A 16,573-nucleotide genomic window follows, 5' to 3' on the forward strand; every position below is an offset into this window, starting at 1 on the left:
GACCTCAGTCCTCACACCTGCCCATCACCTACAGTGAGACCTGGACACCTGACCTCAGTCCTCACACCTGTCCATCACCTAGTGTGAGACCTGGACACCTGACCTCAGTCCTCACACCTGCCCATCACCTAGTGTGAGACCTGGACACCTGACCTCAGTCCTCACACCTGTCCATCACCTACAGTGAGACCTGGACACCTGACCTCAGTCCTCACACCTGTCCATCACCTAGTGTGAGACCTGGACACCTGACCTCAGTCCTCACACCTGTCCATCACCTACAGTGAGACCTGGACACCTGACCTCAGTCCTCACACCTGCCCATCACCTACAGTGAGACCTGGACACCTGACCTCAGTCCTCACACCTGTCCATCACCTAGTGTGAGACCTGGACACCTGACCTCAGTCCTCACACCTGCCCATCACCTAGTGTGAGACCTGGACACCTGACCTCAGTCCTCACACCTGTCCATCACCTACAGTGAGACCTGGACACCTGACCTCAGTCCTCACACCTGTCCATCACCTAGTGTGAGACCTGGACACCTGACCTCAGTCCTCACACCTGTCCATCACCTACAGTGAGACCTGGACACCTGACCTCAGTCCTCACACCTGCCCATCACCTAGTGTGAGACCTGGACACCTGACCTCAGTCCTCACACCTGCCCATCACCTAGTGTGAGACCTGGACACCTGACCTCAGTCCTCACACCTGTCCATCACCTAGTGTGAGACCTGGACACCTGACCTCAGTCCTCACACCTGTCCATCACCTAGTGTGAGACCTGGACACCTGACCTCAGTCCTCACACCTGCCCATCACCTAGTGTGAGACCTGGACACCTGACCTCAGTCCTCACACCTGCCCATCACCTAGTGTGAGACCTGGACACCTGACCTCAGTCCTCACACCTGCCCATCACCTAGTGTGAGACCTGGACACCTGACCTCAGTCCTCACACCTGTCCATCACCTACAGTGAGACCTGGACACCTGACCTCAGTCCTCACACCTGTCCATCACCTAGTGTGAGACCTGGACACCTGACCTCAGTCCTCACACCTGTCCATCACCTACAGTGAGACCTGGACACCTGACCTCAGTCCTCACACCTGCCCATCACCTAGTGTGAGACCTGGACACCTGACCTCAGTCCTCACACCTGCCCATCACCTAGTGTGAGACCTGGACACCTGACCTCAGTCCTCACACCTGTCCATCACCTAGTGTGAGACCTGGACACCTGACCTCAGTCCTCACACCTGTCCATCACCTACAGTGAGACCTGGACACCTGACCTCAGTCCTCACACCTGTCCATCACCTACAGTGAGACCTGGACACCTGACCTCAGTCCTCACACCTATCCATCACCTACAGTGAGACCTGAACACCTGACCTCAGTCCTCACACCTGTCCATCACCTAGTGTGAGACCTGGACACCTGACCTCAGTCCTCACACCTGCCCATCACCTAGTGTGAGACCTGGACACCTGACCTCAGTCCTCACACCTGCCCATCACCTACAGTGAGACCTGGACACCTGACCTCAGTCCACACACCTGCCCATCACCTAGTGTGAGACCTGGACACCTGACCTCAGTCCTCACACCTGCCCACCACCTAGTGTGAGACCTGGACATCTGACCTCAGTCCACACACCTGTCCATCACCTACAGTGAGACCTGGACACCTGACCTCAGTCCTCACACCTGTCCATCACCTAGTGTGAGACCTGGACACCTGACCTCAGTCCTCACACCTGCCCATCACCTAGTGTGAGACCTGGACACCTGACCTCAGTCCTCACACCTGTCCATCACCTACAGTGAGACCTGGACACCTGACCTCAGTCCTCACACCTGTCCATCACCTACAGTGAGACCTGGACACCTGACCTCAGTCCTCACACCTGTCCATCACCTACAGTGAGACCTGGACACCTGACCTCAGTCCACACACCTGTCCATCACCTAGTGTGAGACCTGGACACCTGACCTCAGTCCTCACACCTGCCCATCACCTAGTGTGAGACCTGGACACCTGACCTCAGTCCTCACACCTGCCCATCACCTAGTGTGAGACCTGGACACCTGACCTCAGTCCTCACACCTGTCCATCACCTACAGTGAGACCTGGACACCTGACCTCAGTCCACACACCTGTCCATCACCTAGTGTGAGACCTGGACACCTGACCTCAGTCCTCACACCTGCCCATCACCTAGTGTGAGACCTGGACACCTGACCTCAGTCCACACACCTGTCCATCACCTAGTGTGAGACCTGGACACCTGACCTCAGTCCTCACACCTGCCCATCACCTACAGTGAGACCTGGACACCTGACCTCAGTCCTCACACCTGTCCATCACCTAGTGTGAGACCTGGACACCTGACCTCAGTCCTCACACCTGCCCATCACCTAGTGTGAGACCTGGACACCTGACCTCAGTCCTCACACCTGTCCATCACCTACAGTGAGACCTGGACACCTGACCTCAGTCCTCACACCTGTCCATCACCTAGTGTGAGACCTGGACACCTGACCTCAGTCCTCACACCTGTCCATCACCTACAGTGAGACCTGGACACCTGACCTCAGTCCTCACACCTGCCCATCACCTACAGTGAGACCTGGACACCTGACCTCAGTCCTCACACCTGTCCATCACCTAGTGTGAGACCTGGACACCTGACCTCAGTCCTCACACCTGCCCATCACCTAGTGTGAGACCTGGACACCTGACCTCAGTCCTCACACCTGTCCATCACCTACAGTGAGACCTGGACACCTGACCTCAGTCCTCACACCTGTCCATCACCTAGTGTGAGACCTGGACACCTGACCTCAGTCCTCACACCTGTCCATCACCTACAGTGAGACCTGGACACCTGACCTCAGTCCTCACACCTGCCCATCACCTAGTGTGAGACCTGGACACCTGACCTCAGTCCTCACACCTGCCCATCACCTAGTGTGAGACCTGGACACCTGACCTCAGTCCTCACACCTGTCCATCACCTAGTGTGAGACCTGGACACCTGACCTCAGTCCTCACACCTGTCCATCACCTAGTGTGAGACCTGGACACCTGACCTCAGTCCTCACACCTGCCCATCACCTAGTGTGAGACCTGGACACCTGACCTCAGTCCTCACACCTGCCCATCACCTAGTGTGAGACCTGGACACCTGACCTCAGTCCTCACACCTGCCCATCACCTAGTGTGAGACCTGGACACCTGACCTCAGTCCTCACACCTGTCCATCACCTACAGTGAGACCTGGACACCTGACCTCAGTCCTCACACCTGTCCATCACCTAGTGTGAGACCTGGACACCTGACCTCAGTCCTCACACCTGCCCATCACCTACAGTGAGACCTGGACACCTGACCTCAGTCCTCACACCTGCCCATCACCTAGTGTGAGACCTGGACACCTGACCTCAGTCCTCACACCTGCCCATCACCTAGTGTGAGACCTGGACACCTGACCTCAGTCCTCACACCTGTCCATCACCTAGTGTGAGACCTGGACACCTGACCTCAGTCCTCACACCTGTCCATCACCTACAGTGAGACCTGGACACCTGACCTCAGTCCTCACACCTGTCCATCACCTAGTGTGAGACCTGGACATCTGACCTCAGTCCTCACACCTATCCATCACCTACAGTGAGACCTGAACACCTGACCTCAGTCCTCACACCTGCCCATCACCTAGTGTGAGACCTGGACACCTGACCTCAGTCCTCACACCTGCCCATCACCTAGTGTGAGACCTGGACACCTGACCTCAGTCCTCACACCTGCCCATCACCTACAGTGAGACCTGGACACCTGACCTCAGTCCACACACCTGCCCATCACCTAGTGTGAGAGCTGGACACCTGACCTCAGTCCTCACACCTGCCCATCACCTAGTGTGAGACCTGGACATCTGACCTCAGTCCACACACCTGTCCATCACCTACAGTGAGACCTGGACACCTGACCTCAGTCCTCACACCTGTCCATCACCTAGTGTGAGACCTGGACATCTGACCTCAGTCCTCACACCTATCCATCACCTACAGTGAGACCTGAACACCTGACCTCAGTCCTCACACCTGTCCATCACCTAGTGTGAGACCTGGACACCTGACCTCAGTCCTCACACCTGCCCATCACCTAGTGTGAGACCTGGACACCTGACCTCAGTCCTCACACCTGCCCATCACCTACAGTGAGACCTGGACACCTGACCTCAGTCCACACACCTGCCCATCACCTAGTGTGAGACCTGGGCATCTCCATTTGCAGCCTTAATATTTTTTGAACTGCTCTTCCCAGGAGAAACTCCCTAATTTTTTCTGAACCAATAATAATATTGTGCCTTTATTAGCACTTGAGACTGAGACGCCTACGCCCTCCCATCCACGTGCCCATTCACACCAAAGCAACCCCACGCTCCACTGGGTAGCCAGGAGACACAGCCCGGGAACCGAGGCACCTGGCCACGCCCTCCTCCAGTCCACAGGACACGCACCTGTCTTCCCAACAAGCAAGGCGTCTGCGTTCTCTTCCCTGCTTGAATCGTGCTTGGGGGAAAGCTGAAGCTGCTGGTCTCCAGTTTCGAACACCCACTCCCGACTCGGAACAGGAAGCGTGCTCTAACTCAGCCTCCTGAGCCACCGGACTGGAGACTGCGGCGGCCGCCACGCGGCTGCGGCCGCGTCGCCCGGTCACCAACGGCTCCTTCCGCGGGCTCCAGGCTAGCAGGAGCCTTCACGGAAGAGCCCCTCCCCTTACACGCACGAAGCACAATTCCCACACGTTAGCCGCGTTTCTGAAGCCGCGATTCTGCGGGCTAGCCACAGTGCGAGTTGTCGTTCGGAACACGATGCCGGGCTCCATGCGGCGTGTGGGGACGCACCTGTGCTCCGTGAGGACGCTCACTGCCGACGGGTGATTGGCACAATAGGCGAGGTACAAGGTCTTCATCTGGGGCATCAGGGTGAGGAAGCAGCCTCCAACTCTCTGCTGAGCCTCAGGCAACCTGGAGACACAGGACACAGGCAACGGGAATGGCGTCAGCATCAGACCCAAGGAACGCTGCTCTGTGAGCACAGGCACACACCTGCTCCCCTGGGAAGCTGGCAGGAGCAGGGGCTCCTGGCAAGCAGCCCTGGCGTCCATCCTCCCGTGAGCACCAGCGATGCCCGAAGTTCCAGCCCACCTGCGAGGAGCGGAGACTCCAGGCGCCCCCAAGCCTGAGGACGGGCAGGGTGAGGGGAAGGGCAGTCGGAGCTTGCTTTCAGAAGGGCCAGGCCGCTGGGCTTCTCCCATGACTGACATCACCAGCAGCCCACAGGAGAGGCCTGCGGCCCAGAGGAAGGCACGAGGGCTCAGAGCCGCAGCCACGCTTCACAGACAGGAAAGCAGGTGCACCGGGCAGAGGGACATACAGCTGCCACCCAGCAAGTCCCAAACCTGTGCTCCAAGGCCTCCTCCCGGGGGCACAGCAGGGGAGCCCCCAGGGTCACATGCACACGTGCGCGCGCATGCGCACACACACACACACGAGCCTCTCGAAGCTGTGCTCCAAGGCCTGCCAGGCCTCTTCGCAGGGGCAGGGGAGCCCCAGCTCAGCCCGACCCCAGACCGCACAGCATTGGCCCCAGGGTGTCTCTCTCTCTCTCCCTCTCTCCCTCTCTCTCTCTCAGACACACACACACACACAGAGCTTCTCGAAGCTGTGCTCCAAGGCCTGCCAGGCCTCTTCCCAGGGGCAGGGGAGCCCCAGCTCAGCCCGACCCCAGACCGCACAGCACTGGCCCCAGGGTCACACACGAGCGCCCTGAAGCCAGACTCGGCTGCTCACCTCAGCCCCGCTCCTAATCTGGCCTCATCTGCTCAGTCCACCTGAGTCCCAAACCACAATTTCCTGTGTCCCCAGAATAAAAGCCAGAGGTCATAAACCACAGCTTTGACAGCTTCACAGGCCGAGTTCAAACAGGGACAGGGAGCTGGCAGCGACTGAGGTGGCGCTCAGACACCCGCACCCCATCAGAGGGCCTGGCGCAGTCCTGGCTCCACCCCGGATCGCAGATTCCGGCGACATGCACCTGAGAAGCAGCGGGTGGTGGCTCAAGTCCTTGGGTCCCTGTCACCCACGTGGGACACCTCAACCGAGTGCCCAGGGCTCTGCTCCTGGCTCTGGTCAGGCCCAGCCCTGGCTGCTGTGGGCGTTTGGGGAGTGACCAGTGGAAAGAGGACACCTCTTTCTCTTCCTCCCTCCCTCCTTCTCTCTCAACCCTGCAAACAATAATTGCTTTATTTATTTTTCTCAAAACCACTGAAAGCAACAAACACGCTAAGAAACGAGGTCTCCAGAAAACGGTCCCCATGTTTCCTGGGAACCTGCAGCCTGTTAGAATCACGATATCACGGCTGAGACGTCCCCAACTCCATACACGCATCGGACGCCCTGCAACGCTCGGCCCCCGCACCTGCACAGCAAGGTGTCCCACGGACACACACAAAGCAAGGGCGCCCTCAAACACTAGAATCCCAACTGGGTCCCAACCTCCAGGGGTGCATGGGGGAGGGAGTGCTAGAACACGAGGAGAAAGAGCCCCGAGCCCGGAACATGTCACAGGGAGTGGAGGAGTGGGTCTGGCAGACACGTGACAGTGTGGAAGCCGGATTCGGGCGTGAGAGAGACGTAAGCCTGGCACTGCCACTGCCTGAGGCCCTCACGTCGGCAGCTGGCCCTCAGCAGCAGCCAGATGTGTGCATCATCACTCATTAGGAGAGCACGGAGCCAGCACAGAATAAACTGGAACGGGGGAGGGTGGGTGTCTGGCGTAATGGATATGATGCCATTGGGACACCCTGGAGTGCCCGGGTTCGAGGCCTGGCTCGGCTCCTAGCTCCGGCTTTCTGCTAACGCACACCCTAGGAAGCAGTGGCAATGGCTCCGCCTGCCTCCCACGTGGAAGACCCGGATGGAGCTCCCGGCTTCTAGCGTGGCCCAGCACTTGCAGCCTGAACCAGCAGGTGGGAGCTCTGTTGAGAGCTCTGATTGTATTTCAAATAAAAAAATAAATTAAAAATTCTCAAATAAATGGGAAACGAAACTTGATACAATAACGAGACCATCCCCAAAGAGCCTGTGAAGTTCTACTTTCAATAGATGTGACGAAACGTGAGCGATCAGCTGACAGGTGGGTTTTATTTGAAAAGTGTTCTGGAGACACTGCTAGATTCCCAGGGTTCCATTTTTCCACAGAAGCAACTTTACAAGCCACAGTTCCACCTTCCCAGACCGAACCCAAGAAATCCTCTAAATCACACCTAATGGCGTCTACGGTGCATCAGGTATTGCAAGGAATTCCCCACCACTTAGAATGCTGTGTTAAGGGAAAACCTCACCTTGACCCCCACTGTGACAGGATTCCCCCCACAAGCCTCCCCATCACTCCTTAGGGAGGGTCCTGCTCCCAGCACGCGCAGGCAGCCTCCACGCCAAGGCTGAGCCCAGCCCCAGGAGGAGCCCTGCGGCCAGTGGTGCTCCCAGCACGCGCAGGCAGCCTCCACGCCAAGGCTGAGCCCGGCCCCAGGAGGAGCCCCGCGGCCAGTGGTGCTCCCAGCACGCGCAGGCAGCCTCCACGCCAAGGCTGAGCCCGGCCCCAGGAGGAGCCCCGCGGCCAGTGGTGCTCCCAGCACGCGCAGGCAGCCTCCACGCCAAGGCTGAGCCCGGCCCCAGGAGGAGCCCCGCGGCCAGTGGTGCTCCCAGCACGCGCAGGCAGCCTCCACGCCAAGGCTGAGCCCGGCCCCAGGAGGAGCCCCGCGGCCAGTGGTGCTCCCAGCACGCGCAGGCAGCCTCCACGCCAAGGCTGAGCCCGGCCCCAGGAGCCCCGCAGCCAGTGGTGCTCCCAGCACGCGCAGGCAGCCTCCACGCCAAGGCTGAGCCCGGCCCCAGGAGGAGCCCCGCAGCCAGTGGTGCTCCCAGCACGCGCAGGCAGCCTCCACGCCAAGGCTGAGCCCGGCCCCAGGAGGAGCCCCGCGGCCAGTGGTGCTCCCAGCACGCGCAGGCAGCCTCCACGCCAAGGCTGAGCCCGGCCCCAGGAGGAGCCCCGCGGCCAGTGGTGCTCCCAGCACGCGCAGGCAGCCTCCACGCCAAGGCTGAGCCCGGCCCCAGGAGGAGCCCCGCGGCCAGTGGTTCTCACGGAGGCACTCGAGCGGACGGCTGAGTTAGGGGTGGGGTGAAGCAGCAGCCAGGTCCCAGGCTGAACCCACCGTGCATCGGAGGCTCAGAAAGGAGGCAGAATTCTCAGACTCCATGAGTCCTTCGTGCCAGAGAGCCTCCAGCCACAGACTGATCTCACAGGCACCAGCTGTGTGGTCCTGGGGGAAGTCACACCACGGCCGGCTCCGCCCTCGGGCTAAATGGGTCAGTGCACCTCACACAGAGGACCCGGGACCAGCAGGCTGTGTGGACGGCAGTGCACCTCACACAGAGGACCCGGGACCGGCAGGCTGTGTGGACAGGAGTGCACCTCACACAGAGGACCCGGGACCGGCAGGCTGTGTGGACGGCAGTGCACCTCACACAGAGGACCCGGGACCGGCAGGCTGTGTGGACGGCAGTGCACCTCACACAGAGGACCCGGGACCGGCAGGCTGTGTGGACAGGAGTACACCTCACACAGAGGACCCGGGACCGGCAGGCTGTGTGGACGGCAGTGCACCTCACACAGATGACCCGGGACCGGCAGGCTGTGTGGACGGCAGTGCACCTCACACAGAGGACCCGGGACCGGCAGGCTGTGTGGACGGCAGTGCACCTCACACAGAGGACCCGGGACCGGCAGGCTGTGTGGACGGCAGTGCACCTCACACAGAGGACCCGGGACCGGCAGGCTGTGTGGACAGGAGTGCACCTCACACAGAGGACCCGGGACCGGCAGGCTGTGTGGACGGCAGTGCACCTCACACAGAGGACCCGGGACCGGCAGGCTGTGTGGACGGCAGTGCACCTCACACAGAGGACCCGGGACCGGCAGGCTGTGTGGACGGCAGTGCACCTCACACAGAGGACCCGGGACCGGCAGGCTGTGTGGACAGGAGTGCACCTCACACAGAGGACCCGGGACCAGCAGGCTGTGTGGACGGCAGTGCACCTCACACAGAGGACCCGGGACCTGCAGGCTGTGTGGACAGCAGTGCACCTGATACAGGTGTTCACAGACTGTCAACACAAATTAAGCTTTTATAAAATCTTGGACACGATACAGCTTCTAGTACAAAACTGACTTCCCCAAAAGGTTTAAAGCAGTCTTGCATCTTTGGAAATGTGAGTTCTCAAATCCTGTAAAACTGGATCCTGGAAGTGACGACCCACCCACCTGACCTTCGCGCGCTTAGCGTCTCACTTACTTGGTGCACTCCTCTAGGGACTGCACGAGCGTCTGCTGGAAGGAGCAGATCTCCTCCAGGTTCCCCAGCAGGTGTGCAGTGTGGGCCGAACTCAACCTGGACCAGGAAGAAGGCAGTGAGTGAGAGCAGTGAACACGCCGCCCGCACGCCCGCACGCGCTCCTGCCCGCCCAGCGCCCCGAGGCCTCACTGAATGAACGCTCGTGCCGCAGGCAGCCTGGCGCTGCGATTTGTCTCATTGTTTCCACCACCACCCCTGCAAGTAACAGTCTGAAGGGAGACTATGTTACGGTTAATGCAGCTCATCTTCTGACTTACTTCTCGCTGGTCTGTAACGGCCGCAGGTAGGTGGAGAGCATAGTCTGCAGTTCTTTAGAATACTCGTTTTCTGTTTCTAAAATGTTCTGTAGCACCTACGACAGATGATGGATCAGAGTTACCTGGCGTCCCGAGCGCGGCTACCGGGATCTACACACTGCGGCAGGAGCGTCGGCACTGTTCCTGTCCACGGCGGCTTCCGTGGAATCTCGGTATTTACGGATGCCCACTCCTGCGGTACTGCCCGAGCTGCGGAAGAATTATCAGGCCACACGCATCTGACCCCAGGCTACCCACGGGGAGCTACAGTGAATTCCGTCATCACACACGCAATGCCAAGGCCACCCAGAGAACGGAGGAGCCACCGGCAGCCTCGGGCAGAGCCGCACGGCTGAATCGCCACAGCACTCTGCTGTTCAAAAGGAAGCACCCACAGCGCCCCCTGTGAGACCCCACTCACACTACGTCCCAGCCAGCACTGCTCACACTACGTCCCAGCCAGCACCGCACTCAGAGCAGAGGGCAATGGGGGGGTTCTGACTGGGGCAGAGGGCGATGCGGGGGGTTCTGACTGGGGCAGAGGGCGATGGGGGGGGTTCTGACTGGGGCAGAGGGCGATGCGGGGGGTTCTGACTGGGGCAGAGGGCGATAGGGGGGTTCTGACTGGGGCAGAGGGCGATGGGGGGGTTCTGACTGGGGCAGAGGGCGATGGGGGGGTTCTGACTGGGGCAGAGGGCGATGGGGGGGGTTCTGACTGGGGCAGAGGGCGATGGGGGGGGTTCTGACTGGGGCAGAGGGCGATGGGGGGGTTCTGACTGGGGCAGAGGGCGATGGGGGGGTTCTGACTAAGGCAGAGAGTGATGTGGGGGGTTCTGACTGGGGCAGAGAGCGATGCGGGGGGGTTCTGACGGGCACAGGGTGATGGGGGGTTCTGACTGGGGCAGAGGGCGATGTGGGGGGTTCTGACTGGGGCAGAGGGCGATGTGGGGGGGTTCTGACTGGGTCAGAGGGCGATGTGGGGGGTTCTGACTGGGGCAGAAGGCGATGTGGGGGGTTCTGACGGGCAGAGGGTGATGCGGGGGGGTTCTGACTGGGGCAGAGGGTGATGCGGGGGGGGTCTGACTGGGGCAGAGGGGGGTGGGGGGGTTCTGACTGGGGCAGAGAGCGATGCGGGGGGTTCTGACTGGGGCAGAGGGTGATGTGGGGGGTTCTGACTGGGGCAGAGGGTGATGTGGGGGGTTCTGACTGGGGCAGAGGGCGATGGGGGGGGGGGGTTCTGACTGGGGCAGCGTCCACAGACATGCACTCCTCAGGACCCAAGCTGGAACTTTCTATGTATTCGGCTGATATGTGTAAAATATGCCTGAATAAAAAGTCAGAGTTTATTACTTAGCTTGCCTCTAAAAAGCTGAAATCCATTTGTGACTCTCATTAGAGAATATGATAGTGTCAGCTTATTCTTCAACGTTAAAGATCCATTACTTTACATACACAGCAGATTACATATTAACTTTAAAGTAAACACCCTAGGTCAGTGCATCATATCACCCAAAATTAATTTACTATTAAAAACCGAGGGACAAACACAGAGTGCAAAGCAGCTGCACTAACACAGGGACACCTTCTGCAGCAGCTGCCGAAGGCCGAGGCCCCAGGCAGGGTGAGAAGGCCGGCGTCCGGGGCAAGCACACTGCTGGGATAATTCTGCTAAATGCAGCTCTCAAACCTGCACTTGCCACGCTCCCTTCCCCACCCCCCAACGCCACAAGGCACCTGCAAGTGGCGCCTCAGATCCCTGGAAGATGCCTCCTTTCAGACAGGTTAACTTGTCCCGAGTCAGAGTCAGTGCACTGCAGGGCTGGACGTGGCCCTGGGGTTAACTTGTCCTGAGTCAGAGAGTAGGTGCACTGCAGAACTGGACGTGACCCTGGGGTTAACCTGTCCTGAGTCAGAGTCAGTGCACTGCAGAGCTGGACGTGGCCCTGGGGTTAACTTGTCCTGAGTCAGAGAGTAGGTGCACAGCAGGGCTGGATGTGGCCCTGGGGTTAACCTGTCCTGATTCAGAGTCAGTGCACTGCAGAGCTGGACGTGGCCCTGGGGTTAACTTGTCCTGAGTCAGAGAGTAGGTGTACTGCAGAGCTGGACGTGGCCCTGGGGTTAACTTGTCCTGAGTCAGAGAGTAGGTGTACTGCAGAGCTGGACGTGGGCCTGGGGTTAACCTGTCCTGAGTCAGAGTAGGTGCACAGCAGGGCTGGACGTGGCCCTGGGGTTAACCTGTCCTGAGTCAGAGAATAGGTGTACTGCAGAGCTGGACATGGCCCTGGGGTTAACTTGTCCTGAGTCAGAGTCAGTGCACTGCAGAGCTGGATGTGACCCTGGGGTTAACCTGTCCTGAGTCAGAGAGTAGGTGCACAGCAGGGCTGGACATGGCCCTGGGGTTAACTTGTCCTGAGTCAGAGAGTAGGTGCACTGCAGAGCTGGACGTGGCCCTGGGGTTAACTTGTCCTGAGTCAGAGTCAGTGCACTGCAGGGCTGGACGTGAACCTGGGGTTAACCTGTCCTGAGTCAGAGTCAGTGCACTGCAGAGCTGGATGTGACCCTCGGGTTAACTTGTCCTGAATCAGAGAATTGGTGCAGATCTGGACGGGGCCTTAGGGTTAACCTGTCCTGAGTCAGAGAGTAGGTGCACAGCAGGGCTGGACGTGGCCCTGGGGTTAACTTGTCCTGAGTCAGAGAGTAGGTGCACTGCAGAGCTGGACGTGGCCCTGGGGTTAACTTGTCCTGAGTCAGAGTCAGTGCACTGCAGAGCTGGATGTGACCCTCGGGTTAACTTGTCCTGAATCAGAGAATTGGTGCAGATCTGGACGGGGCCTTAGGGTTAACTTGCCCTGAGTCAGAGTTGGTGCACAGCACAGCTAGATGTGGCCCTGGGGTTAACTTGTCCTGCATGGGAGACTGGGAGGAAGCTCCTGGCTCTTGACTTCAGATCAGCCCAGCTCTGGCTATTGTGGTCATTTGGGGAGTGAACTAGTAGATGCAAGACGTTTCTCTCTCTCTCCCTCCGTCTGTCTGTAACTCTACCTCTCAAGTAAATAAATAAATCTTTACTTAAAAAAAGGGGGGGGCAGCCTTTAAAAAAAAACACGGGGAGCACAGCAGGACGTGGCCCTGGGTTTAGGGTAACTTGTCAGAGTCAGTGCACTGCAGAGCTGGACATGGCCCTGGGGTTAACTTGCCCCGAGTCAGAGTCAGTGCACTGCAGAGTTGGACGTGGCCCTGGGGTTAACTTGTCCTGAGTCAGAGAGTAGGTGCACAGCAGGGCTGGACGTGGCCCTGGGGTTAACCTGTCCTGAGTCAGAGAGTAGGTGCACTGCAGAGCTGGACATGGCCCTGGGGTTAACTTGTCCTGAGTCAGAGTCAGTGCACTGCAGAGCTGGACGTGGCCCTGGGGTTAACTTGTCCTGAGTCAGAGAGTAGGTGCACAGCAGGGCTGGACGTGGCCCTGGGGTTAACCTGTCCTGAGTCAGAGAGTAGGTGCACTGCAGAGCTGGACGTGGCCCTGGGGTTAACTTGTCCTGAGTCAGAGTCAGTGCACTGCAGGGCTGGACGTGAACCTGGGGTTAACCTGTCCTGAGTCAGAGTCAGTGCACTGCAGAGCTGGATGTGACCCTCGGGTTAACTTGTCCTGAATCAGAGAATTGGTGCAGATCTGGACGGGGCCTTAGGGTTAACCTGTCCTGAGTCAGAGAGTAGGTGCACAGCAGGGCTGGACGTGGCCCTGGGGTTAACTTGTCCTGAGTCAGAGAGTAGGTGCACTGCAGAGCTGGACGTGGCCCTGGGGTTAACTTGTCCTGAGTCAGAGTCAGTGCACTGCAGAGCTGGATGTGACCCTCGGGTTAACTTGTCCTGAATCAGAGAATTGGTGCAGATCTGGACGGGGCCTTAGGGTTAACTTGCCCTGAGTCAGAGTTGGTGCACAGCACAGCTAGATGTGGCCCTGGGGTTAACTTGTCCTGCATGGGAGACTGGGAGGAAGCTCCTGGCTCTTGACTTCAGATCAGCCCAGCTCTGGCTATTGTGGTCATTTGGGGAGTGAACTAGTAGATGCAAGACGTTTCTCTCTCTCTCCCTCCGTCTGTCTGTAACTCTACCTCTCAAGTAAATAAATAAATCTTTACTTAAAAAAGGGGGGGGGGCAGCCTTTAAAAAAAAACACGGGGAGCACAGCAGGACGTGGCCCTGGGTTTAGGGTAACTTGTCAGAGTCAGTGCACTGCAGAGCTGGACATGGCCCTGGGGTTAACTTGCCCCGAGTCAGAGTCAGTGCACTGCAGAGTTGGACGTGGCCCTGGGGTTAACTTGTCCTGAGTCAGAGAGTAGGTGCACAGCAGGGCTGGACGTGGCCCTGGGGTTAACCTGTCCTGAGTCAGAGAGTAGGTGCACTGCAGAGCTGGACATGGCCCTGGGGTTAACTTGTCCTGAGTCAGAGTCAGTGCACTGCAGAGCTGGACATGGCCCTGGGGTTAACTTGTCCTGAGTCAGAGTCAGTGCACTGCAGAGCTGGACGTGGCCCTGGGGTTAACTTGTCCTGAGTCAGAGAGTAGGTGCACAGCAGGGCTGGACGTGGCCCTGGGGTTAACCTGTCCTGAGTCAGAGAGTAGGTGCACAGCAGGGCTGGACGTGGCCCTGGGGTTAACTTGTCCTGAGTCAGAGAGTAGGTGCACTGCAGGGCTGGACGTGAACCTGGGGTTAACTTGTCCTGAGTCAGAGTCAGTGCACTGCAGAGCTGGATGTGACCCTCGGGTTAACTTGTCCTGAATCAGAGAATTGGTGCAGATCTGGACGGGGCCTTAGGGTTAACTTGCCCTGAGTCAGAGTTGGTGCACAGCACAGCTAGATGTGGCCCTGGGGTTAACTTGTCCTGCATGGGAGACTGGGAGGAAGCTCCTGGCTCTTGACTTCAGATCAGCCCAGCTCTGGCTATTGTGGTCATTTGGGGAGTGAACTAGTAGATGCAAGACGTTTCTCTCTCTCTCCCTCCGTCTGTCTGTAACTCTACCTCTCAAGTAAATAAATAAATCTTTACTTAAAAAAGGGGGGGGGGCAGCCTTTAAAAAAAAACACGGGGAGCACAGCAGGACGTGGCCCTGGGTTTAGGGTAACTTGTCAGAGTCAGTGCACTGCAGAGCTGGACATGGCCCTGGGGTTAACTTGCCCCGAGTCAGAGTCAGTGCACTGCAGAGTTGGACGTGGCCCTGGGGTTAACTTGTCCTGAGTCAGAGAGTAGGTGCACAGCAGGGCTGGACGTGGCCCTGGGGTTAACCTGTCCTGAGTCAGAGAGTAGGTGCACTGCAGAGCTGGACATGGCCCTGGGGTTAACTTGTCCTGAGTCAGAGTCAGTGCACTGCAGAGCTGGACGTGGCCCTGGGGTTAACTTGTCCTGAGTCAGAGAGTAGGTGCACAGCAGGGCTGGACGTGGCCCTGGGGTTAACCTGTCCTGAGTCAGAGTCAGTGCACTGCAGAGCTGGACGTGGCCCTGGGGTTAACCTGTCCTGAGTCAGAGAGTAGGTGCACTGCAGAGCTAGACGTGGCCCTGGGGTTAACTTGCCCCGAGTCAGAGTCAGTGCACTGCAGGGCTGGACGTGGCCCTGGGGTTAACCTGTCCTGAGTCAGAGAGTACGTGCACAGCAGGGCTGGACGTGGCCCTGGGGTTAACCTGTCCCGAGTCAGAGTCAGTGCACTGCAGAGCTGGACGTGGCCCTGGGGTTAACTTGTCCTGAGTCAGAGAGTAGGTGTACTGCAGAGCTGGACGTGGCCCTGGGGTTAACCTGTCCTGAGTCAGAGTCAGTGCACTGCAGAGCTGGACGTGGCCCTGGGGTTAACTTGTCCTGAGTCAGAGAGTAGGTGCACTGCAGAGCTGGACGTGGGCCTGGGGTTAACCTGTCCTGAGTCAGAGTCAGTGCACAGCAGGGCTGGACGTGGCCCTGGGGTTAACTTGTCCTGAGTCAGAGAGTAGGTGCACTGCAGAGCCAGACATGGCCCTGGGGTTAACTTGTCCTGAGTCAGGGTTGGTGCAGAGCAGAGCTGGACATGGCCCTGGGGTTAACTTGTCCTGAGTTAGGGTTGGTGCACAGCAGGGCTGGACGTGGCCCTGGGGTTAACCTGTCCTGAGTCAGAGTCAGTGCACAGCAGGGCTGGACGTGAACCTGGGGTTAACTTGTTCTGAGTTAGGGTCGGTGCAGAGCAGAGCTGGACGTGAACCTGGGGTTAACTTGTCCAGAGTCAGAGTTGGTGCACTGTAGAGCTGGACGTGGCCCTGGGGTTAACTTGTCCTGAGTCAGGGTCGGTGCACGGAAAAGCAGGACATGGCCCTGGGGTTAACTTGTCCTGAGTCAGGGTTGGTGCAGAGCAGAGCTGGACATGGCCCTGGGGTTAACTTGTCCTGAGTTAGGGTTGGTGCACAGCAGAGCTGGACATGGCCCTGGGGTTAACTTGTCCTGAGTCAGGGTCAGTGCAGAGCAGAGCTGGACGTGAACCTGGGGTTAACCTGTCCTGAGTCAGAGTCAGTGCACAGCAGGGCTGGACGTGAACCTGGGGTTAACTTGTTCTGAGTTAGGGTCGGTGCAGAGCAGAGCTGGACGTGAACCTGGGGTTAACTTGTCCAGAGTCAGAGTTGGTGCACTGTAGAGCTGGACGTGGCCCTGGGGTTAACTTGTCCTGAGTCAGGGTCGGTGCACGGAAAAGCAGGACATGGCCCTGGGGTTAACTTGTCCTGAGTCAGGGTTGGTGCAGAGCAGAGCAGGACATGGCCCTGGGGTTAACTTGT

General features: G+C 58.6%; 1 protein-coding gene across 15 annotated transcripts in view; it reads right to left on the reverse strand.

The window, feature by feature from the left end:
* The window catches only part of ARHGEF7 (Rho guanine nucleotide exchange factor 7), a 171,224-nt gene that overhangs the window by 46,575 nt on the left and 108,076 nt on the right, over positions 1–16,573 (reverse strand). For all 15 annotated transcript variants that reach the window (XM_089303387.1, XM_070048561.2, XM_089303386.1 and 12 more), the window contains 3 exons: positions 9,749–9,843; positions 9,432–9,527; positions 4,924–5,046 (listed from right to left, as the gene is read on the reverse strand). In XM_089303387.1, coding sequence (XP_089159513.1) covers positions 4,924–5,046; positions 9,432–9,527; positions 9,749–9,843 — 314 coding nt within the window. The remainder of the gene's footprint in view (positions 1–4,923; positions 5,047–9,431; positions 9,528–9,748; positions 9,844–16,573) is intronic.

Source organism: Oryctolagus cuniculus, chromosome 9 (assembly GCF_051225735.1).
Source record: "Oryctolagus cuniculus isolate XC-2025 breed Fujian yellow rabbit chromosome 9, ASM5122573v1, whole genome shotgun sequence".
Classification (NCBI taxonomy): Eukaryota; Metazoa; Chordata; class Mammalia; order Lagomorpha; family Leporidae; genus Oryctolagus; species Oryctolagus cuniculus.